Raw genomic sequence first — 25,402 nt, forward strand, 5'->3', positions numbered from 1 at the left:
TATTAATAGATTGTGGACGCTGTTTGGATAATGCAAACATTTTACTGAAAGGGTGTAGCGATCTTCTACAGCACGATTTTCTATAGCGGTTTTCCACAACATGGTTTTCTATAAACCATGCATTAGCCAGGAGTAAATATAGGGTAGGGGAATGGGTCTGGGTGGGTTATTCTTCAGAAGTGTGGACTTGTTGGGCTGAAAGGCCTGTTCTATACTGTAGGGAATCTAATCAAATCATAATGCAAGACTGCAGAGGAATGTCACTGTCGCATGATACCAGAATGCCCTGTATTGCATCTTTGTCAATTATTTAATTCTAGGGGTCATTCCGGAGAAGAATAATTTTTCAAAAACCTATACTAATATTCAAGCAAACATAATGATTTTTAAAAGATTACACTGCCCTCATGATAAATAATGGTCAATTCATCTTTTCGCCCAAGCTCAAAGTAGAATATAACTCTGAAGTGACAACAGGTGCTACGCATTCCTGAGTTGCTATTAATAATTCTAACACATCATGAGGTAAGAATGACAACATTTACAAATTTTGCTTTAATAGATTTTTTGCAAAGTTACTTACATAATGAACTATTGGAGCTATGTTGCTGAATTTTATTCCTACAGCATTAATAAACAATATTAATAAGGCTTTATTTTCATATCAGTGCATTTTCAAGTAGTACAAGAATTTAACAATGCTAACACAAAAATAATAGATTGGTAAATAATTCAGAAAGGTTAGTAAAATTAAATAGGACTTCCTACCTGTGCATTAAGCAAACTAGCTAACCATTCCACATAGGCTTCTTCCTTATCACAGCACAAATACCTGTCAATACATATTTTGCAAATTACTATAATGCTTTCAATTACAATGCTTATCCAGAAATTACCAAAAGAGAGTTCAGTTCAAAAATAAACTATTTGTCATATTTCACCTACTATTTTCATGATGGAAACCAATTACCCAAATATAATTTCCTTGAATTTTTCCATGTTGTAAGGCAATTTAGAAACATGACAAAGTAATTCAGTTTGCTTTGTCATTTAAGCTGAATCTTAACTTTAATACTCTTGCTTAACAAAAATACAGCAATGTTAGTTTTTGAATTTTCAAAAGGCCTAGCCTCAGCAGCTTTTTGTAAGAAAGCTTTCCAGAATTCCATGAATTTTGTGTGAAGTAGTTCTTTGGGACATTACCCCTAAAGAATCTAGCCCTCATCTTGATTATTTTTCACCAACCTGTTCAGATGTTGAAAACATTCAATGAGATTAGATAGGTGGTTGCTTTTGACGGATGCAATGATCCTTTTTCAGTGCTGTAGACCTCTCTGATCCTATGTATTCCTCTGAGGGAGGTGGAACTTGAACTCAAATTATCAGGTTAACTGCCACTGCACCATAATATTCCAGTTGTAATTCCAAGGTTATATCCCCTTGATCTGGACTCTATTAGAGAAATAGTTGCCCAATATCTATCCTATCAAATTCATTAATGATCTTAGCCAGCTCATTATGTCATCACTTAATTCCCTATACTTGAATAAACAAAAGCCTAGACCCTGCAACAAACCCTCCTAAATTTAATCATTTTTGCTTGATATCATTAAGGTGAATAACAGTCCCTCCAGTCTCAGTGTCATCATTTTTCTTTGCAGTAAATCTAATTAACTCTTCTTCTGATTTATTTTTCGATTTCTGTTTTTCTTCAATATATCCTTCCTGAGATGTGATGCCCTGAATCAAACAAAACAGTCTAAATACAGTCTAACCATGTCTTTTAACAACCGTTTCATAAATACCACCACCACCACTCTATTCCTGATCTCGAGGTAAGGGCTCAAATTCTCTAAGGCATTTTACATTTCTTTAAAAAAAATGCTCATTACGTTTTTTTTAAAAAGTGATTTCTGTACATGTACCCTTAACTAAATCTCTCAACTCCCTGGTTCCTACCTTTTCACCTGTTGAAGAATACTGATTTACTTTCCTCAGGTCCAATATAATTATCCTTGCATTCCCCCATGTGAAACTTTATTTACCAAAATTTACAGATGTGTCACTACTATATCTCTGAAAAACATTCATGAATCATGTCAAAATGTTGCCTCCAATTCCACACGTTTCCATTTGCCCTCTCAGTCTCAAGTGTGAAGCCTTAGTAAATTCAATTCGGCTAACTGGGCATGACGCTCTCTTCCTAACGAGAGATTCAGTAACTTCCCCAAGACTGATGTTAGATTCATAGGTATAAAATTTCTGGGTTCTCTTTCTCACTCTTCCTAAATAATCAAGTGAAACATTCAAGTTTTAAATCTAAGGAAAGAATTCCAGAATCTAGTGAATTTTGAAAGATCATGATGAAAGCTTCTAAAATTTTCCTCACCAATTTAATGTTTCACTTGATTATTTGTGGGCGGCATGGTGGCACAGTGGTTAGCACTGCTGCCTCACGGCGCCAGAGACCCGGGTTCAATTTCCGCCTCAGGCGACTGACTGTGTGGAGTTTGCACGCTCTCCCCGTGTCTTTCCTCCGGGTGCTCCGGTTTCCTCCCACAGTCCAAAGATGTGCTGGTCAGGTGAATTGGCCATACTAAATTGCCTGTAGTGTTAGGTAAGGGGTAAAATGTAAATGTAGGGGTAGGGGTATGGGTGGGTTGCGCTTCGGCGGGTCGGTGTGGACTTGTTGGGCCGAAGGGCCTGTTTCCACACTGTAATGTAATCTAAATCTAATCAAATTTATTTTAATGTCCTGGGATAAAAATCTGAGATCCTAGAGATTTGTCTGCTGTCAGTCTCATTATTTTCACCATAATCTTTTTTTCTGCATTAAATTTAATTAACTCTTCCTTTGATTTACTTTTTGATTTCCTCAAATCACTGATACTTGTTCTTCTTCAATTAGTCAGTATGAGTATCAAGGGTTTGGAGGGATATGGGCCAGGTGCTGGCAGATGGGACTAAATTGGGTTGGGATATCTAGTTGGCATGGACGAGTAGGACTGAAGGGACTGTTTCCACGCTGTACATCTCAATGACTCGGACAACAGATAAAATTTAATTATCTAGCAAGTCTAATATTTTTTGCCATTCAATAATCTTCAAGATTCTCCCTCAAATATTAATTCTTCCCAAAATTGACTGGGCTTCAATGCCTAAATAGTTGGGAACCTGTTTCTTAATAACTTGATGAAAAATATCCTTTCCATCCTCTCGCTTTATAATTAGTAACTGTTTCTACACTGCATCCTCTTGTTTCTGATTTCTTGACATCAAAATACTCTCAAACACATTCTACATATTAGTCAATTGTTTTACATAGTAAAAGTACTGCACAGTAAAAGGTATTATTTTCTAACTGGGATTCTTGTTCTGCAATCTGGCGCAGTTCTCTCAAAGTAAGTGATTTCCGTTCTTATCTACTTTTATAATATAGTTCATTTCATTTAAAAAACCGTTTTGATTAAATGACTTGCTTGGTCTGACAAACAAGTCACTGAATTTCTTTGTACTGCCTTACAAATGTCTAGCTTTGATCTTTATTCTACCTGTTCACCTTTTGCAAATTGAATATGCTAAAAGGACCTCAATGTATTCACACGAAGTACCTTGTGTTCTTTGCCATACAGTTATTTTACTTTCTCCTCAACAGTTTGATTGATGCAAACACTTCAAATTGTTTAGAATGTAACACATTAGAACTGATTTGGACAGGATGTAATTTCAAAACTTACCACTGTTGTTTTTCTGAATAAAGTGTAAAGCCCAAGCTGTGTAACAAAGAAAGGGACATATTAACATGTAGTTCTTGTTCATTCTTTAGAAGCTACTGAACAGGGAAAGTACTTTTATCAAGAAATGGCATTAGTGAAAACAAAGACTAAATAAACATGAAGATTCCAAGATTCCAAGATTGTCATTATCAGTAAGCATTACACAGACTAAAAAGTAGAAGTCCAATCAATTTGAAAGGAATGAAACACCTAAAATTGCAAATCAGCAAGGTATATAAAATACATTAAAAACCATGCAGACCGAAACTGCCCATGGTATGTTGTATTTACCAGGCTAATGGTGAGTTCAGGGATCAAAGACTCGCTTAAGTTAGACCAATTGCACATTCTCTTCTTATCAAATAACCTCAGTTAATAGTTACTTCTACCCTAGTTAAAAATCACACAACACCAGGTTATAGTCCAACAGGTTTAACTGGAAGCACTAGCTTTTGGAGCAACGCTCCTTCATCAGGTGGTTGTCAACCTCTTGATGAAGGAGCAGCACTCCAAAAGCTAGTGCTTCCAAATAAACCTGTTGGACTATAACCTGGTGTTGTGTGATTTTTAACTTTGTACACCCCAGTCCAACACTGGCATCTCCAAATCATGACTTCTACCCTAATGATTGATAAAGTATTATTGTCCATTTGCAGTAAAATACATTGTGTTTTCTTAAATATGGTGGACTGTCACTTTAAAAGTTTATTCTTGTGACATCATCAGCAGTCACTGGGCAGGAAATAGTTCAGTCTAACCTTACTGTCTGCAGCGTGAACAGCTCCTATAATAAAGCTCCTGGTGTTGTTAAATATTTCAGCCTCCTTCTTGAAACGCAACATATGTAAAACTGCTTTTGGATTAATCCTCCTGAAAGCATGAATGTTTTCACTGGAGGAGGTTTGCTGATGAAATAACGAACCAGCAACTCTTCCTGTAATGAATCAGTCCATTATAAATCAGCATCAAGTATTAATTCAATTTCTTAAGATGGAGGTAATGAGAGGTAATAGATAATACAGCTAATTTTCTTCACTTAGAATTATTAGTAAAAATTTAAAGATGACAACATTATAAAAAACAGAATCGGTAATTGCAAAAGAGGTAAACTATGGGTTTTTCAAAAATAGCTGTACACAAGCAAAGTCTTACATTTAATATAGTGCCTTAATGTCGTAAAATATTCCATTTCACATTTTTTAAGATGACAAAATAAGATGTTGGAACAAAGAAAAATATCTTGAGAGTATGATCAAAACTTTGAAGTTTTAAGCTAAGTATTAAAGGAGGGGAGGGAGGAGAAAAGGTAGATATGTTCAGGGAAGAAATTCCAGAATAATGCTTCGCAAGATAAAGGACAGCTATTTGTGGTGCAGTGAAGGAAAGGTGAAAATGCATTAAAAGGCCCAATGTGTTTCGGCTAACAAGAGTTTATAAAGATAACGGGGCATAATTAAACACGAGGAGGATAAGTTCCAAGATTGGGAGAGCTGCATCACACACTCGTCAAGCAATAGTTCAACATCATTATACGCATGCCTTACAGAGTCCCAGACTATACCATCACCATCCCTGGTTATGTTATGTCCCACCAGCAGGGTATACGCAGCAGAGACTGTGCCACATTGGTATACCTGCTCTTGGAACCTTCAACATGGATTGTGGACCTCATGATGTCTCATGGCATCAGTTGAATCGTGGGCCAGGAAAACTCCTGTTGATTATTACAGACTGTGCACCACCCTCCCCAGTCCTTGGCTAAATAATTAGTGTTCTTCCATGTTGAACACCACTTGGCGGAAAAGGCACAGAATGTACACTGGTAATGGGACTTCAAGTTCGTCATCAACAGTGGCTCAGTATCATCACAACTGACTGAGCTGACCAATTCCTAAAGGATGTTGCTACCGGTTTGCTGCAGGTGGTGAGGGAGCCAAGAAGAAGGAAAACAAAACATTTTTGACCTCATTCTCACCAATATGCCTGCCGCAGTTTAATCTGTCCATGACAGTATTGGTAAAAGTGACCGCCACAAAAGCCCACATTCAGGATTCACCATATCATGTTGTGTGGCACTGTCACTCTGCTAAATGGGATATACTTCATACACATCCACCAACTCAAGACTGGGCATCAAATGAGGTGATGTGGACCATCAACAGCAGCAGAGTACAACAACACAATCTGCAACCTCATGCTTGACCCTGGCTCAGTGAAAAGTGCAGGAGATCATGCCAGGAACAGCATTAGGCATACACAAAACTGAACTGTCAACCTGATGAAGGTAAAAAAAAACTACTTACGTGCCAGACCTAATTAGCAGCAAGTGATAGACCAAGCTAAGCAATTCGACTACCTACAGATAAGATTTAAGCTCTGCAGTCTGCAATATCCAGTCGTGAATGATTGTGGGGCATCTCAGTGGAGGAGGATACTCTATAAATATTCCCATCCTCAAAGATTGAGGAGCTGAGCACTACAATGCAAACATTTGCAACAAACTTCAGCCAGAAGTGTTGAGTGAATGATCCATCTTGGCCACCTCCAGAAACTCCTTATAATCACAGATGTCAGTCTTCAGCCAATTCAATTCATTCCACGTGGCATCAAGATATAATTAGAAGCAATGAAAATTGCAAGTCTTGATAACATTCCGGCAGCACTACTGAAGACTCGTGCTCCAGAATTTGCTGCATTCCTAGCCAAGTTATTCCAGTACAGCTGCAACACTGATACCTAGTCAACAATGTGGAAATCTGCCCAGGCTTGTCCACAAAAAGCAGGACAAGTCCAATCTGACCAATTATCACCCCATTATTCTACTCTCGATCATCAGTAAAGAGGTAGAATGTGTCATCAACAGTGTTATCAAGTAGCATCAGCTCAGCCATAACCTGCTCAGTGATGCCCAGTTTCGGTCCCACCAAGACCACTTAGCTCCTGACGTCATTACAGCCTTGGTTCAAACATGGACAAAAGAGCTGAATTCTAGGAGTGAAATCAGTCATTGCAGCTCTAGGACATCTCTGCAGGTGTTCCTCAGGGTGGTGTCCTAGATCCAACTGTCTGCAGCTGTTTTGTCAATGACTGACCCTCCATCATAAGGTCAGAAGTGAGGATGTTCGCTGATCACTGTGCAATGTTCAGTGCCATTCTTGACTCCTCAGATACTGAAGCAATCCATGTCCAAATGCAATACGACCTGGATGACATCCAACTTTGGGCTGACAAGTGGCAAGTAAAACTGATACCACTGAAGTGTCAAGCAACGATCGTTTCCAGTCAGAGAGTATCAAACTATTGCCCTCAACATTCAGTGTCATTACCATCACTGAATTCCCTGCTAGTAATATTCTAGCGCTTTCTATTGACCAGAAACTGAACTGGACTGATGAATATTGTGGCAAAAGTGAGGACTGCAGATGCTGGAAATCAGAGTCTAGATTAGGGTGGTGCTGCAAAAGCACAGCGGGTCAGGCAGCATCCGAGGAGCAGGAAAAATCAATGTTTCGGGCAAAAGCCCTTCATCAGAAAGAGTCCTGATGAAGAGCTTTTGCCTGAAACGTTGATTTTTCCTGCTCTTCGGATGTTGCCTGACCCGCTGTGCTTTTTCAGCACCACTCTCATCGAGACTCTTATAAATATTGTGGCTGCAACAACAAGGTAGATACCAAGAATGCTGCAGTGAATAATTCACCTGATTTCTCAAAACTCATCCAAAGCTCAAGCTCTGAGTATGAATGGATAAAGATAAAGACAGATACAAAGTAGTCACTTAACAGCTCAACCATGCCTCTGGTTTCCATCTGTAAATCCACTTTTGGTCTGTTATCAACACTACTTCTTTTACCAAACCTTTACTGTAGATCTGCATACAGAAGACTTTCAAATAGCCTTTTATGTTAGCTGCCAATCTTTTCTCATAGCCCTCTTTGATTGTCTTTTCCTGAATCTTCTATATTCGGGTTAATTCTGAATGATGATTACTACCTGGCTCCTGTCATAAGCACACTTTTTCCTCCTTCTGCACATATTTTTGTGCAATAGTTTAGTTTTGGACTATCACATGGAATTAGATGATCAGTCATGATCTAGAATGGTGGAACAGGCTCAAGGGCTGACTGACCTGTTCCTCTGAACTAATAAGCACTGCGTTGTCAGAGGTGCTTGTTATTTGGATATGCTAAAATAAGCTGCCTGTTTAGATAGATGTACAAAATCTAGACACTATTCAAAGTAAAACAGCTGAGTTGTTTTGGTGTCTTGCTAAACATTTTCCTGTAATCAACACCTCTAAAATCAAATCAACAGTGCCTGTAACTCACTGCCATGTGAAAACTGGCTACAATATTTACTCATACAGAGTCAATAGCTTAATATTTCAGGATTTTGGAATATTAAGAGGTCATAATAGATACAAAATAAGCTTTTCTTCCTTTTGTGCTTGATTGTATTGAAGGTAAATCATGCTAATATCTGGTAGGGTTTGACAGAGGTGCCTGACACCAAATGGAATTAGGGAACAGATGATGGTTATACGTTAACAACAGTATGTGATGGATGGCAGTTACAGGAAGGGGGGAAAGTCTCAGATACAGTCACATAGATGGGTTAACTCCAGGAAGAGTAAGACAGGTAGGCAGCTAGTGCAGGAGTCTTTTGTGGATATACCCATTTCAAACAGGAATGCTGTTTTGGAAAATGTAGGGGGTGATGGATTCTCAGGGGAACGTAGCATGAACAGCCAAGTTTCTGGTATTGAGACTGGCTCTAATGCAACGAGGGGTACGTCGGCTTCCAAGAGATCAATTGTGTTAGGGGATTCTGTAATCTGAGATACAGACAGACGTTTCTGGGGCCAGCAGAGAAAAAACAGAATGGTGTGTTGTTTCCCTGGTGCCAGGATCAAGGATGTCCCAGAGAGGGTGCAGAATGTTCTCACGGGAGAGAGGGGCCAGCAAGAGGTCATTGTCCACATTGGAACCAACGACATAGGAAGGAAAAAGGTTGAGATTCTGAAGGGAGATTACAGAGAGTTAGGCAGAAATTTAAAAAGGAGGTCCTCAAGGGTAGTAATATCTGGATTATTCCCAGTGCTACGAGCTAGTGAGGGCAGGAATAGGAGGATAGAGCAGATGAATGCATGGCTGAGGAGCTGGTGTATGGGAGAAGGATTCACATTTTTGGATCATTGGTATCTCTTTTGGGGTAGAAGTGACCTATACAAGGAGGACGCATTGCACCTAACTTGGAAGGGGACTAATATACTGGCAGGGAAATTTGCTAGAACTGCTTGGGAGGATTTAAACTAGTAAGGTGGGGGGTGGGACCCAGGGACATAGTGAGGAAAGAGATCGATCTGAGGCGGGTACAGCTGAGAACAGAAGTGAGTCAAACAGTCAGGGCAGGCAGGGACAAGGTAGGACTAACAAATTGAACTGCATTTATTTCAATGCAAGGGGCCCAACAGGGAAGGCAGATGAACTCCGGGCATGGTTCGGAACGTGGGACTGGGATATCATAGCAATTACGGAAACATGGCTCAGGGATGGGCAGGACTGACAGCTTAATGTTTCAGGATACAAATGCTACAGAAAGGATAGAAAGGGAGGCAAGAGAGGGAGGAGGAGTGGTGTTTTTGATAAGGAGTAGCATTACAGCTGTACTGAGGGAGGATATGCCCGGAAATACATCCAGGGAAGTTATTTGGATGGAACTGAGAAATAAGAAAGGGATGATCACCTCATTGGGATTGTATTATAGACCCCCCCAACAGTCAGAGGGAAATTGAGAAACAAACTTGTAAGGAGATCTCAGCTATCTGTAGGGGATTTTAACTTTCCAAACATAGACTGGGACGGCCATAGTGTTAAAGGTTTAGAGGGAGAGGAATTTCTTAAGTGCGTACAAGACAATTTTCTGATTCAGTATGTGGATGTACCTACTAGAGAAGTTGCCAAACCTGACCTACTCTTGGGAAATAAGGCATGGCAGGTGACTGAGGTGTCAGTGGGGAAGCACTTTGGGGCCAGCGACCATAATTCTATTTGTTTTAAAATAGTGATGGAAAAGGATAGACCAGATCTAAAAGTTGAAGTTCTAAATCGGAGAAAGGCCAATTTTGACAGTATTAGGCAAGAACTTTCGAAAGCTGATTAGAGTCAGATGTTCGCAGGTAAAGGGACGGCTGGAAAATGGGAAGCCTTCAGAAATGAGATAACAACAATCCAGAGAAAGTATATTCCTGTCAGGATGAAAGGGAAGGCTGGTAGGTATAGGGAATGCTGGATGTCTAAAGAAATTGAGGATTTGGTTAAGAAAAAGAAGGAAGCATATGTCAGGTATAGACAGGATAGATCAAGTGAATCCTTAGAAGAGTATAAAGGAAGTAGGAGTATACTTAAGAGGGAAATCAGGAGGGCAAAACGTGGACATGAGATGGCTTTGGCAAATAGAATTAAGGAGAGTCCAAACAGTTTTTACAAATATATTAAGGACAAAAGGCTAACTAGGGAGAGAATAGGGCCCCCCAAGGATCAGCAAGCCGACCTTTGTGTGGAGCCACAGAAAATGGGGGAGATACTAAATGAATATTTTGCATCAGTATTTACTGTAGAAAAGGATATGGAAAATAGATGGTGACATCTTGCAAAATGTCCAGATTACCGAGGAGGAAGTGCTGGATGTCTTGAAACGGTTAAAGGTGGATAAATCCCAGGACCTGATCAGTTGTACCCGAGAACTCTCTGGGAAGCTATAGAAGTGATTGCTGGGCCTCTCGCTGAGATATTTGTATCATCGATAGTCACAGGAAGACTGGAGGTTGGCAAACGTGGTGCCACTGTTTAAGAAGGGTGGTAAAGACAAGACAGGGAATTATAGACCGGTGAGCCTGACCTCAGTTGTGGGCAAGTTGTTGGACGGAATCCTGAGGGACAGGATGTACATGTATTTGGAAAGGCAAGGACTCATTAGGGATAGTCAACATGGCTTTGGCGTGGGAAATCATGTCTCACAAACTTGACTGAGTTTTTTGAAGAAGTAACAAAGAAGATTGATAAGGGCAGAGCAGTAGATGTGATCTATATGGACTTCAGTAATGCATTCGACAAGGTTCTCCATGGGAGACTGATTAGCAAGGTTAGATCTCATGGAATACAGGGAGAACTCGCCATTTGGATACAGAACTGGCTCAAAAGTAGAAGACAGAGGTGGTGCTGGAGGGTTGTTTTTCAGACTGGAGGCCTGTGGCCAGTGGAGTGTCACAAGGATCGGTGCTGGGCCCTCTACTTTTTGTCATTTACACAAATGATTTGGATGCAAGCATAAGAGGTACAGTTAGTAAGTTTGCAGATGACACCAAAATTGGAGGTGTAGCGGACAGCGAAGAGGGTTACCTCAGATTACAATAGGATCTGGACCAGATGGGCCAATGGGCTGAGAAGTGGCAGATGGAGTTTTATTCAGATAAATACGAGGTGCTGTGTTTTGGGAAAGCAAATCTCAGCAGGACTTATACATTTAATGATAAGATCTTAGGGAGTGTTGCTGAACAAAGAGACCTTGGCGTGCAGGTTCATAGCTCCTTGAAAGTGGAGTCGCAGGTAGATAGGATAGTGAAGAAGGCGTTTGGTATGCTTCCCTTCATTGGTCAGAGTTTGAGTACAGGAGTTGGGAGGTCATATTGCAGCTGTACAGGACCTTTGTTCGGCCACTATTGGAATATCGCGTGCAATCCTGGTCTCCTTCCTATCAGAAGGGATGTTATGAAACTTGAAAGGGTTCAGAAAAGATTTACAAGGATGTTGCCTGGGTTCGAGGATCTGAGCTACAGGGAGAGGCTGAACAGGCTGGGGCTGTTTTCCCTGGAGTGTCAGAGGCTGAGGGGTGACCTTATAGAGGTTTACAAAATTATGAGGGGTATGGATAGGATAAATAGACAAAGTCTTTTCCCTGGGGTCAGGGAGTCCAGAACTAGAGGGCATAGGTTTAGGGTGAGAGGGGAAAGATATAAAAGAGACCTAAGGGGCAACGTTTTCACGCAGAAGGTGGTACGTGTATGGAATGAGCTGCCAGAGGAAGTGGTGGAGACTGGTATAATTGTAACATTTAAGAGGCATTTGGATGGGTATATGAATAGGAAGGGTTTGGAGGAATATGGGCCGGGTGCTGGCAGGTGGGACTAGATTGGGTCGGGATATCTGGTCGGCATGGACAGGTTGGACTGAAGGATCTGTTTCCATGCTGTACATCTCTATGACTCTAATTGAGGTATAATCGGGTGAGACCTGGATGGCAACAAGTGCTTCATAGTTCGTTATGTATGAGTTGAAATTAAATTCTGACTAGAAACAAGTATATCTGGACTCCATGTAACCAACCAATAACCTCTAGCGTCTATCTACGGATGCAGGGGACGATTAGCTGTTTGTAATTTAGAGATTTAAAACCAAGCTTTTCAAAAAAAAATTCAGGTGGGGTCTCTGTCTGAGCCAGCATTTATTGTCCTTTCCTAATTGCTCTTGAGAAGGTGGTGATGAGCTATCTTCTTGAATCACTGTTGTCCTTGGGAGGTAAAGACATCACAATGCTGTTAGGAAGGGAAGTCCAGGATCTTGACCCAGTAACTGTCAGGGATGAGTCACATTGTTCCAAGTCAGGAAGATGGCAGAATTTACAGATTTCTCATGTGTCTGTCCTTCGAGTAATTTAAAGAAAACTGTGAGATGGCTGAATGTATTGGGGTACGGTTACCTTTTCTGAATGCGAATCTTGTGGCCTATGGAAGAATGAAGCAGTTATGTGTATCAGTGTTACTCCTTTGACTCTTTTGCTACCACACAAATCAGAATAAGAAGCAACATTATATTCAGAATTGGAGAGTGTCAGTTTGTACGTCGAAGGAGGTTTGGACAAATTAATAACTTTCATCTGTCTCTGCTCCAATCCCAACAACATAAACCACCTCAAACTGTCCACCCCCCCCTCACCCACTCCAACCCTCACACCGCACACCTCTCCACTCCCTCTGCTCCAATCCCAACAAATTCCGCATTCATCAAAGTTTCACCTGCACATCCACCAATGTCATTTATTGCTGCTCCCGATGCGGTCTCCTCTACATCGGGGAGACTGGACGCCTCCTAGCACAGCGCTTTAGGGAACATCTCCGGGACACCAGCACCAATCAACCCCACCGCCCCGTGGCCCAACATTTCAACTCTCCCTCCCACTCAGCCGAGGACATGCAGATCCTGGGCCTCCTCCACTGCCGCTCCCTCACCACCCGATGCCTGGAAGAAGAACGCCTCATCTTCCGCCTCAGAACACTTCAACCCCAGGGCATCAATGTGGACTTCACCAGTTTCCTCATTTTCCCTCCTCCCACCTTACCCCAGTTCCAACCTGCCAACTCAGCACTGTCCTCATGATCTGTCCTACCTGCCAATCTCCCTTCCCATCTATCCGCTCCACCCTCCCCTCTGACCTATCACCTCCATCCCCACCCCCACTCACCTATTGTACTCTTTTCTATCTTCTTCCCAGCCCTACCTCTCCCTCCCCCTCCTTCCCTCTCCACCCTGGAGGCTCCCTCCCTCCATTCCTGATGAAGGGTTTTTGCTCAAAACGTCGACTTTCCTGCTTCTTGGATGCTGCCTGACTTGCTGTGCTTTTCCAGCACCACTCTAATCGAGACTCTGGTTTCCAGCATCTGCAGTCCTCACTTTTGCCTATATTCACTTTATACAGAACTATTAATAAGAGTTAGATTAACAGATAAATACACCTTGCTAGAATAAACCTCAGAAGCACTGAAAAAAAACATTCACGCAAAGCATTCCTTTCCAGCAACATTTGTGCTGCAAATGGGGCAATCTTGATAGAATAAAAACTGAAGGACACTAGGTTCACAGACTGGCAAGACCGTTTCAAAATCAAGTTACAGGCAACAACATGATAAGGAATTAACCAAGAGAAATGAATTCCAGAAATGCTTTGAAAAGATTGAGAAGCAAAGGGAATTTGGAACTTACAGTAAATAATGAATTCCATAATGTCCATGGTGTAATCAATACAAGTTTTAGGTATGATTCAAAGTACAAGAATACTATTTCTGACTCAAAGGCATTAAGAGTATTTGAAACTAAAATGAAATGGAAGGTCATCGAGCTACGGATCAAAAAGAGAGCATTGTATAAGTTACAAGAAATTTCAGACAGGTGATTGATGTATTGGCGATAGGATCAGAATGTGCAGTATTAGACTATGGAAGCATATTTATTGTACGTGGGCCGGACTCATTGAAGTGCTACCATTCTGAACAATAAGGATCAGAATAAGGTTGAGGAATTAAAGAATTTATCAGTTTCAGAGTCAGGGATGATAACAAATGGTTATGTGTTCACCACTATCCCAAATCTACCTAACTGCCATAGTACACAGAGAGTATTAATTTACAACTGGAGAAGCTTGGTACAAATTAAGCTTGGTACAAATATTTTGCATTCTGGCAACATAAGAGTTAAAGTGATGTCCTTGAAAGCAAGTGCACGTTTTTTACTCTCATCAACCTAAATGGAAAAAGTGATAAATAGGTTGTTAAAGGAGGATGTGAGGAAGACAAATGTCTAGCTCTATCTGGCTCAAAGCTTAATTGGTAATTGCAGCAAATGTTCAAATATTACAAACAGGATATTGACTAAGTAAAAGGTAGCACCAAGACATGCAGAGCAAAGGCTAGGAACTCATTACTTTAAGAAGAGTTAATCTAATACCAGATAAAAGAAGTAAAGTTCTTTTTAATAAGGGAAAACTAATTGGGCTTCGAATATGAAAAGATAAGAAAAATATTGGATCATGGAGAATAAATAGAAATATTCCAACATTATTAGTAAAGAATAGTACCTTAGTCTTTATAGATAAAACATCTGAACTTATGCAACCAGCAACACAATCGATTGATCTTCACAATTGGATGGGACAGGCTAAACCGAGTGAACTTGTATATTGATTGTTATTACTTTAATGAGAAATTACATTTCCCAGTTTTGCATTGGTATGATTTTGAGTGTCAAGTTCTGCTGTCCTCAGCAATCAATCACCAAATAGAGAATAGATACAAGTTCTACTCATGACGAGTCAATGAATTACTGAAATGATTATAAACTTTCAGGTTTAAAAGGTTGACTTTGTACTAGTTGCAATTATCCTTCAGCAAGTGTGGAATCTCTTTGATGCAGAGCCTCTGATTGAGTCTGGCTTCAACTGTATTGTTTATTTTGTATTGGTAACATAATTTCTTAATGCTGCAAGATGTGGAATATAACTGCACTTTAAAACAGCTGAATTTTTGTTGGAGCTGTTTAACTTGTAAAGTTAATGACAGTTAAATGCTCTCTTAGAGTTCTCTTTATGCCTCAAACATTGCAGAGTTTTATTACATGGCCAACTGTTTCCCAGCTCAGTAACATTAGGAGAACACAAGTGACAATTTTATTTTCAGCACAATGATTTGGAAGTAAGTTTGTAAAATTCTCAGGAGAAGTCAAGATTTAACTATCACTTTGTATCCAGCTGGAGTTATCTTACCATAGTATTGCAAAGTTCCAGAAGGCAGTGGAGGCCAAGTTTCTGGACACTTTCAAGAAAGAGATAGATAGAGCTCTTAAAGATAGCGGAATCAAGGGTTATGGGGATAAGGCAGGAACAGGATACTGATTGTGGATGATCAGCCATGATCACAATGAATGGTGGTGCTGGCTTGAAGGGCCGAATGGCCTACTCTTGCACCTATTGTCTATTGTCAAAGTTGAAGTTAAATGCCCAACAGGAATGGTCTTAAGCCTCTTGGCTTAAATGTTTTCAGATTGTGCAGTCATCAGCAGTCAATGTTCAGCATTGAGTATTTGTGATTGTCAGATACTGAATCAGTCCATGTTCAAATGCAACAAAACCTGGACAATATCCAGGCTTGGGTTGACAAATAGTAAGTAACATTTGTACCACACAAATGCCAGGCAATGACCATTTCCAATAAGAGACGATGCTACCACTTGATATTCAATGGTCTTACCATCACATAATCTCCCACCATCAACATCCTTGGAGTTACCATTGACCAGAAATTCAACTGAATTTTCCATATAAATACAGTAGCTACAAGAGCAGGTTAGATGCTAGGAATACTCCTCGCACCCCAAAACCTGACCACCATCCACAAGGCATAAGTCGTGGGTGTGGTGGAATACTCCCCACTTGCCTGGATGAGTGCAGCCCCATCTACACTCAAAAAGCTCTTCGGCATCTAGGACAAAGCAGCCTGCTTGATTGGCACCATATCTGCAAGCATCCACTCCCTTCACTGCTGGCACTCTGTAACAATAGTGTGTATTATCTCCAAGATGCAGTGCAGAAATTCATCAAAGATCACGAATTGGCACCTTCCAAACCTGAGGCCAGCTCTATATAGAAGTAAAAGGGCAGCAGGCAAAAGCTATATGGGAACACCACCACCTCCACGTTCCCCTCTATGACACTCACCATCTGACTTGGAAGTATATCACTGTTCCTTCACTGTCGTTGGGTCCAAATCCTGCGATTTCCTCCCTAAGGCCTCCCTATGGTCAACTGCAGCACATGGACTGCAGGAGCTCAAGAAGGCAGCTCACCACCAGCATCTCAAGGGCAACTTGGGACAGGCAATAAGTGCTGGTCAGCCAGCAATGCTGACATAATGAATAAAATTTTAAAATATCAATCTGACTCCAATATTACTGCTTTTGTATCAATGTACTGTCAAAACCAATCCATATCAAAATGAAAAATATGATTCCAACAAATTATCACACTTATTTCACAACACTTTTTGGATTTCATGCTTCAAGAATATGGACCATTGCTAGAGATGTAGGAGAAAGTGAGGACTGCAGATGCTGGAGATCAAAGTCGAGAGTGTGGTGCTGGAAAAGCACAGCTGGTCAGGCAGCATCCAAGGAGCAGGAAAATTGATGTTTCGGGCATAAGCCCTTCATCAGGAATCCCGATGAAGGGCTTATGCCTGACACGTCGATTCTCCTGCTTCTCGGATGCTACCTGACCTGCTGTGCTTTTCCAGCACCACACTCTTGACATTGCTAGAGATGTACCCCTTAATTCTATGGCTTTGGCTATTATGCTCATTCTCCCCAATTTTCTCGTCAGTGTTGACTTTATATGTCATTGTGATAAGTTCAGTTTCTGATAGATTAGCTTATTAGTACATATCCTACTTGGGGTATTGTTGGAAAGAAGACACACATCTGAAATGTCTCAGGACATTTGACAAGAATACCAAGCTAAGAGGAAAACCATCTTTTATACTGAATGAGACGAAAATGTAATCTGGTTGGCAAGTAGAGTCTGATGGTAGAGGCAATGCCATGGAGATACTGGTTAACAGTTAACTGCCAGGTTTTGCTTAAATTTTAAAGCAGGCAGGTTGGCTCTAAATAGTCAAGGTATTGCCCTGAGAAATGAACCTGCAAATAGCTGTCACTTATTAGGCTCAAGGCCTGTTACATATTCTTTCTGTCTGCAAAGAACAGGATCTGTGTATTAATGTGCTGCTTCCAGTATACTGGGTGACTGACTGACAATTTTGATTTGGTTATCAGTATATTTCTTTGCACAGTCAGGATTATCAAGCAAAATGCTGCCCAATTTCAAAAACACATCTAATGTTGGTTGCTACTGCAAATTCTGCATGTACAAGTGGATTGGATAAAATCAGTCCCTTTCTGATGGCAAATAGCTGAAGGGATAAACTGGGCTTTGGTAGGTCAGTTGAGCTTATTTTATCTTGGATAGCATATATTGTGAGGTGATTTCATACACTATTAAACTTAATGAAAGGACTAATGTCCTTTGGACCACCAAAGCCTGTCTGGTCTCAGATTTTAGAAATCCCATGGTAATAGTGAAAAGAATAGAAGTGGTCTTCCCAATGTCCTGGTCATATTTCATTGCTAAAGTAAATTATCCAGTCATTAGATTGTAGTTTGTGGGCTTTGCAGTAGGTAAATCAACAATTGTTTCCTTCAAAAATGCGATACATAAATATTCTTTATTGATTGTAATACACTTAGGAAGATCCTGAATATTTCCAAGAACAGCCTTTTAACTACATAGGATACGAAAAAAATCAGTTCCTTCATGGCCAACATAAACATTGAATTAACTTTCATATCATGAGACTTTGCTTTTCGCAGCAAGTTATCAATATTTAGAATACATTGTTGGCTTGACAGGCAAGTGCAGATTTGTTGCCGATGACTAAAACAAAGGCTGGGCAGGCCGCATTCAACATAAAGCATCAACTTGAGGAAAATAGATAAAGTTCCTGAGTAAATACCTCATGGACTTGGTAATTTCCCAAACTCATTTTGATCATCTAAAGAGGGCAGAGAAGGATTTCTAAGAGTTTGGACATTGAATTGGTCTCTGAGTTTGTAATTTATTTTGCTTCCTCCAAGAGATTGCACAATGAAAAGGAATTATGATGTTTAATCACAATGCCTTGTGTTTTTGTACATTTCATATTGCAAATGCAAATAGGATATTTTGCATTTTGTGTAAATGTGTCTGCTAAATTAGTTTACATAAATAAAACATTGCTTCATGTCTGAACTTGTCTTCTGTCCTCAATTAGAAAATATCGTTACCTAGTCGGAGGCTTCAGTTTCTTTTTCAGTCCAAGGTACAGTTTTAAGGACTTGACGACTACTTCCCTTTCAGTTTTATTGCTCTGAAAAAGTTACACATTATAATTAGTAAGAAAATTGAAAAGACTTTTGTCAATACACGTTTATTAGATCATTAAGGCTTGCATTCCCAAAAGAACAACACTACTCTCATTCTTCACTCCAACTTCAATTGTCAATGATTTATAACTGAGTCAGGAATTTACAAAACAGTTAACATGCTGCTCACTCAGACTGATTACCAGAAAAGCCTGCATCTTTATTTGCAATAATAATAGTCCTGTATAAGCGGAAGTTACTGGACCATAGTTGACAGCTAAACTGGTCAGATTGCACTCGCTTTATTCTGAACACATACAAACTAGAAACATAGTTTACACCAGGGTAGGAGGAAGTTTAATTCATTTGTGGCACATTGTTCAAATGCAAAGCAATGATGGCTTCATGAGCAATGCCAGAGCAGCTGATATCTCTTTTAGTGACATGCAATTTAGAACATTTAAAAGTTACTTCCACATTATGTCTCTTTTTTTTCTGTCAGTGAGAAATAATATGTGGAGCACCCAAACATACCAATTACTATTTGACCCTTTGGGCTTTTTGTTAAGATCCTAAGTCATAGAGTCATAGAGATGTACAGCATGGAAACAGAATCTTCAGTCCAACTCGTTCATGCTGACCAGATATCCCAACCCAATCTAGTCTCACCTGTCAGCACTCGACACATATCCCTTCAAACCCTTCATATTCATATACCTATCCAGATGCCTTTTAAATGTTGCAATTGTACCAGCCTCCACCACATCCTCTGGCAGCCCATTCCACACAAGCACCAACCTCTACATGAAAAAGTTGCCCCTTAGGTCTCTTTTATATCTTTCCGCTCTCACCCTAAACTATGCCCTCTAGTTCTGGATTCCCTGACCCCAGGGAAAAGACTTTGTCTATTTATCCTATCCATGCCCCTCATGATTTTATAAACCTTTATAAGGTCACCCCTCAGCCTCCAACACTCCAGAGAAAACAGCCCCAGCCTATTCAACCTCTCCCTGTAGCTCAAATCCTCCAACCCTGGCAATATCCTTGTAAATCTTTTCTAACCCCTTTCACATTTCACTACATCCTTCTGAAAAGGAGACCAAAATTGAACACGATATTGCAAAGGTGGCCGAACCAATGTCCTGTACAGCCGCAACATGACCTCCCAACTCCTGTACTCAATATTCTGACCAATCAAGTAAGTGATCGGATTGTGGTCTTTGCCTACTTGTCTATCTACTATACCCTTTAACTTCTCAGAGATAAAAGGATCTATCCCATTGAGCGTGAAAAACATTCAACTATCCTGCCTCCTGGCAAAGAGAATTCCACAAATTAACAATCCTCACAAGAAAAAGCATCTTCTCATCTCAGTTTTAAATGGGAGATCCTCTACTTTCCAAGTTTATCTGCAGCTTCAGTCTCTCCCATAAAGTAAAACATTCTTTTAACATCCATTCTGCCAAATCGTCTCAGGATCTTTTGACTCTATATGATCACCTCTCATTCTTCTAAACTCCATGGGTTTGGACCCAACTTGTCCAACCAAAATAACTGGATAGAGACCAGTATCTCATCTGAAAATGTGTTGCTGGAAAAGCGCAGCAGGTCAGGCAGCATCCAAGGAGCAGGAGAATCGACGTTTCGGACATAAGCCCTTCTTTATTCCTGAAGAAGGGCTCATGCCCGAAACATCGATTCTCCTGCTCCTTGGATGCTGCCTGACCTGCTGCGCTTTTCCAGCAACACATTTTCAGCTCTGATCTCTAGCATCTGCAGCCCTCACTTCCTCCACCAGTATCTCATCATCAAGTCACCTTTTATTTACATGTGTACAGCATATGGGCCCTGACCAGCCAGCTTAGAGTCAGTGCCGAGACCGAAGAGACCTTCTGAATCTATTTATAACTGTGAGCCAGGGCTCCCTGATTAGCCCTGGTTAACAGCCGCAATCAAGGATGCCCGCCAATGAGATCCACGTGGTCCTGGTTCTACTCACTATACCAATCTTTCTCAAGAAGATAAATTCCACCTATACCCCAGGCATCTGTTGAATGAACTTTTTCTGGACTACGTCTAACATATTTTATCCTTTCTTAAATAAAGAGACCAAAACTCTACACAGTGCTTCAAATATTATCTGACCAACACTCTTTACGACAGCAGCTAGATTTCCTTCTTCAGAAGAAGGGTCACTGGACCTGAAATGTTAACTCTGATTTCTCTCCACAGATGCTGCCAGACCTGCTGAGATTTTCCAGCAATTTCCAATTTTCCTTCAGATTTCCAGCATCTGCAGTTCCTTTGGGGTTTTTGTTAAAGAAAATGTAAATATTCTCAATAATCAATATTTTAGTTTATCTATCATCTTCCTTACCTACATGGGCAGATGATGAACTAGTGGTCACAAAAGAAGTCTCCTGCTACCTTCCACACATATTTTTCTAAAAGTCGATGGTTACAATTGCCCCTGTTTGATATTTTTTAACCTTCTCGACACACTAGTATCTTTCAACAAATTCTCTTCTGTCTTATCACTTCTTACACACAATTCCCACCTTCACAGTCGAGAGGCAAGGTGTCTCAGTGGTTAGGGCTGCTGCCTCACAACACCAAGGACCTGGGTTCGATTCCACCTTAGGCATGTGAAGTTTGCACATTCTGCTCCAGTTTCCTCCCACAGTCCAAGGACGTGCAGGTTAGGTGGACTGGCCATGTTAAATTGCCCATAGTTTGCAGGGTAAGTAGAAATGCATGGTTAGCGGGCTGGGATGTGGGGTGCATCTGGGTAGAATGCTCTTCTGAGGATTGGTATGGATTCAGTGGGCCGAAGGGCCTGCTTCCACACTGTAGGGATTATATGACTGTATGTACCTACTGACCCATTTAATATGGAGCAACCTAAGCATACCATGCCAACATCTCCCTTACTCTGTAGTGTTTTCAAAAGAACAGTCTGGATTAGGTGACTTTATCTCCCCACCTTTCTGTTGTATATGTATTAACGTTCCACAGAAAGCTCTTTCAATTTCAAGCAGTTAAGAAAAATGTATAAACTTTTATGTTTCGTTAGAGATTAGACATGGGAGGACAATTGTGTGGAACAAGGAACCATTGGAGTCAATGGTCTATTTCTGGTGAAAAACTGAATTGCAAAACCAGAAGAACTGCATTCAAATTTAGAAAAAATAAAATCACAGGATAAGACTCTGGCTAGGCCAGAATTTATTATCCATCCCTAATTTCATTTGAAGTGCACTACCTTGAATTGTTGCTGGTCATACTATGTGGGGAGACTCACAGTGCCATTAAGGAGGGCGTTCCACGATATTGACCCAATGACATTAAAGGAATGGTGATACTGATTCAACTCAGGGTGGTGTGTAGTTTAGATGGGAACTTGCAAGCAGTAGTGTGCCAATTTATCTTCTGCAATTGACCTTCTCGTTTAGAAGGTGCTGTTAAGAATCCTTGGTGGGTTACTATAGTGCAATCTTGTAGATGGTACCCACTGCTGACAATGCATTGTTGGTCGAGATTGTGAATGTTTTTAGTAGTGGATACAGAGCCAGTATAGTGGGCTGCTTTGCCCTGGATAGTGTTGAGCTGCTTTATTGCTGTTGGCAATTGAGGGTATTCCATCATGCTTCAGAACTGTGCCTTGCAGATAGTTGGTTTTTGGGGAGTGAGGAGGTGAATTTCTGCACACTGCTTCTGCCCCTTGCCATGCGAGTAGACCTGTTGTGTATCTTCATTAGATTGACATCTCATTTTTCATATGTCTGGTGCTGTTTTTGTCATGATGTCCTGCACCCTTTATTGAAATGGGGTAGTTTGCAGTAGTGTGAAGAATATGTCAGGCCATGAAGTGACAGATTTTAGTTAATTATAATTTTTCTACGACTGAAGATATAAACAAAACATGGCTTCATGTTTCCAATTGATAATTCTTTACTTTGACAAGTAATAGATGTGGCGATTTTGGAGTCTTATTTTCTTTGCATCTGCTTGTCCTAGCAATGTAATGACATCTAAACACTCAGTCAATTTATCAATATTATACAGTCATTTTTTTCTATAATGCAATAGCTGCATTTTTGTTGTGAAACCCCGTTACAGAAAAATTGCACTTTAGAAACGACACAAAGTGTTGGCACTGTAACTGAATTACAGCCAAAACATGTTTTAAAAGTTCCCGCTGTAGAAACACCGTTCCTAATTCATCAATCACATTACAGAATGACCTGTAATTATATTTGCAACAGCCTGCTGAAATTTAACGGATTACAATACTTTAAGAAGTATTTTTAAATGGGACACTTGTGTCGTTCTCAAGACACTCCACAGATACCTCCCCCATTGCCTACCAGGTCAGTCCAAGGAGTGTGAGCCTGAACCTTTGCAGGAGACCGTGCCCTCTAAGTACCAGGACCTCAGGGGACGCCTGCCAATGTCTTCAATACCACTAGGGATTACAACCAGCATGTTCCCTCCATCCTAGCTGCGGGCACACACCAAGGCATAGAGGGAGGGACAGGGCACACAGATGCTCAACTGTCGAACACAATACAGGCTACTATCTCTTCCCTCGCACTGTTCTGACACCTGTCAAAGTCTTATTTCCCAATAGGCCTGGGTAAAGTTAGCGAAGGTGACAGAGGTGCAGCTTCTTTGACCAGTGAAAGGATTTGCTGCATTTCAATTGCCACAACTTAGTTCCTCTCTCAATCAATACACTTAGAATACTTAGAATCCCTACAGTGTGGAAACAGGCCCTTCAGCCCAACAACTCCACACCAACCCTCCGAAGAGTATCCCACCCAGAACCATTCCCCTACCCTATTACTCTACATTTACCCCTGACTAATGCACCCAACCTACACATTCCTGAACACCATGGGCAATTTAGCACAGCCAATTCACCTGACCTGCACATCTTTGGACTGTGGGAGGAAACCGGAGCACCTGGAGGAAACCCATGCAAACATGGAGAGAATGTGCAAACCCCACACAGAAGTCGCCTGAGGTGGGAATCGGACCCGGCTGGAATTGAAACTGGTTGGCTGGAGGTCATCTATCAGGGAAGCACATACCTAGAAGCTGGGGATTGCGACCAATGTGCTACAGATGAATCCCACAGATTGGGATCAAGGGCAGGAGCATGGGCCTGTGATACTATACTCTGCACATGAACCTTATGGAATTGATGGTGGAATTGGTCATGTGTCTACAGGCTCCAGGAAGCAAAGGTTCTGTCCCAACCAAGGGTACTCAAAACCATGCTCTGATATTTAAGGCTGTGAGATGGACAATGGACAATCAAGGTGTCAAACTACAACACTGTGAAGTGCAATGGAGAGAACATACATACTTCACAGCCCATTGTAATGAAAGCACTATTAGAGAGGAAGTCAGGCATTGTTGCACAGTTAGAATGAAGGCTCACTGCAAACTGAAGCACTTCATGCATGGTGAGGGTCTGATTTGAGGGCAACCTGGTCATTTCCACCAGGGACTGCACTCCCTGATGGGACACATGTATCTTTGGCACCAGGGCTATTCTTGCACAAAAATCTAGGAACCTGAGGTTATTGCTGTTTGCATCTCTGTTGTTTTAGCATGAAAGGTGCTCCAGCACAGGTTTTCCACATGTAATGAAACATTTCAAGGTGCAAAGATATCAGAGCCACAGTTGAAATTAAAAGTCAATATTTTATTGCACGGATCAATCAAGTAGAAAACTACTCAATCCTTGAGGAATCTGGATCACATCAAGCAGACAGTCAAAGTACAAATAAAATAACAGCAGGCTGGGAGAAGATCTCAATCCAGTTCAGTCGTAATGGAAGTAGGCGGTTATCAGGATCTCCCTGGCGTGGCAAACTAATGCCCTGTCTTCCTTTCTTTGATTGTTACCTTGCCCACTTGAAGATCATCACCTTTATCTTTCTCCTCAGAGGACTGTTCTCATTCATATTTGACATTTTTCCTTTATGACTGACGTTGTGGAGGGCACAGCATACTACTGGGATGTGGGACACCTTGTCTAGGGTATACTGCATGGCACTGCCTTACCAATTCTGGTGGCAGCACCTTATCTTCAGAGGGCCAATGGTCTGTTTTACAATAGGCCTGGTTGAAGAGTGGTCAGGATTCTATTGCTTCTCAATGGCAGCCTGAAGATTTCTTGGAGTGGTCATCAACCAGGCAGGGGAGTGAATACACTTTATTGCCCAGCAAACAGCCTTGTATGGGCTGAGGACCTTTGAAAGTCGTTGGTACCTGTGAGCTGTCCAAGGAGTTAAAGTTGTGGCAGCTCCCTGATATCTGGTGAAGGCCTACTTTATTGAGCAATTGTGATTTTAAATGTTTGGAACATTAATGGAGTAGAATCCTTTCCTGTGCACAAATATGCTGGCTGATGATAGGGTGCTCTAATTGCTATGCAGCTACAATCAGTTGCACCCTGAACCTGTGGGAAACAAAGGATGGTTGAGAATCCTCATGTCCTTGCTGCCTGTTCCGAAAGGTTATACCCGAAACGTTGACTTCTCCACCTCCATGCCACCTGGCTTGCTGTGCTCTTCCAGCCTCCTGTCTACCTAACCTGCTCCTCCTGTTCAAAGGGGTACAAGTTGAATTGGTGGCTCTCATGAAGACAGCAGCACTGATATCACAGATGCACCCATGAAGTGTAGTGTGTGCAATGTCACTGGGGTCTCCATATTAAATGAAATTAAACTTTTCAGACATTCCAATGGGACAAGTGACATCTGAACCCAGATCTTCTGGCCCAGAGGTAAGGGTCACTACCACTACAGCATTAAATCCTTTTGGATGCTATGAGAA

The 25,402-nt window shown here is 41.1% G+C and overlaps 1 protein-coding gene across 5 annotated transcripts in view; it reads right to left on the reverse strand.

Annotated features, from left to right (window-relative positions):
* arap2 (ArfGAP with RhoGAP domain, ankyrin repeat and PH domain 2) overlaps positions 1 to 25,402 on the reverse strand; it is a 311,926-nt gene that overhangs the window by 13,454 nt on the left and 273,070 nt on the right. For all 5 annotated transcript variants that reach the window (XM_087987064.1, XM_087987070.1, XM_087987078.1 and 2 more), the window contains exons 29-31: positions 18,476 to 18,558; positions 3,738 to 3,773; positions 769 to 832 (exon numbers count right to left, since the gene is read on the reverse strand). In XM_087987064.1, the coding sequence (XP_087843190.1) occupies positions 769 to 832; positions 3,738 to 3,773; positions 18,476 to 18,558 (183 nt within the window). The remainder of the gene's footprint in view (positions 1 to 768; positions 833 to 3,737; positions 3,774 to 18,475; positions 18,559 to 25,402) is intronic.

Source organism: Chiloscyllium plagiosum, unplaced genomic scaffold (assembly GCF_037043375.1).
Source record: "Chiloscyllium plagiosum isolate Xiang-an unplaced genomic scaffold, Cpla_swu_hap1 HiC_scaffold_1, whole genome shotgun sequence".
Lineage (NCBI taxonomy): Eukaryota > Metazoa > Chordata > Chondrichthyes > Orectolobiformes > Hemiscylliidae > Chiloscyllium > Chiloscyllium plagiosum.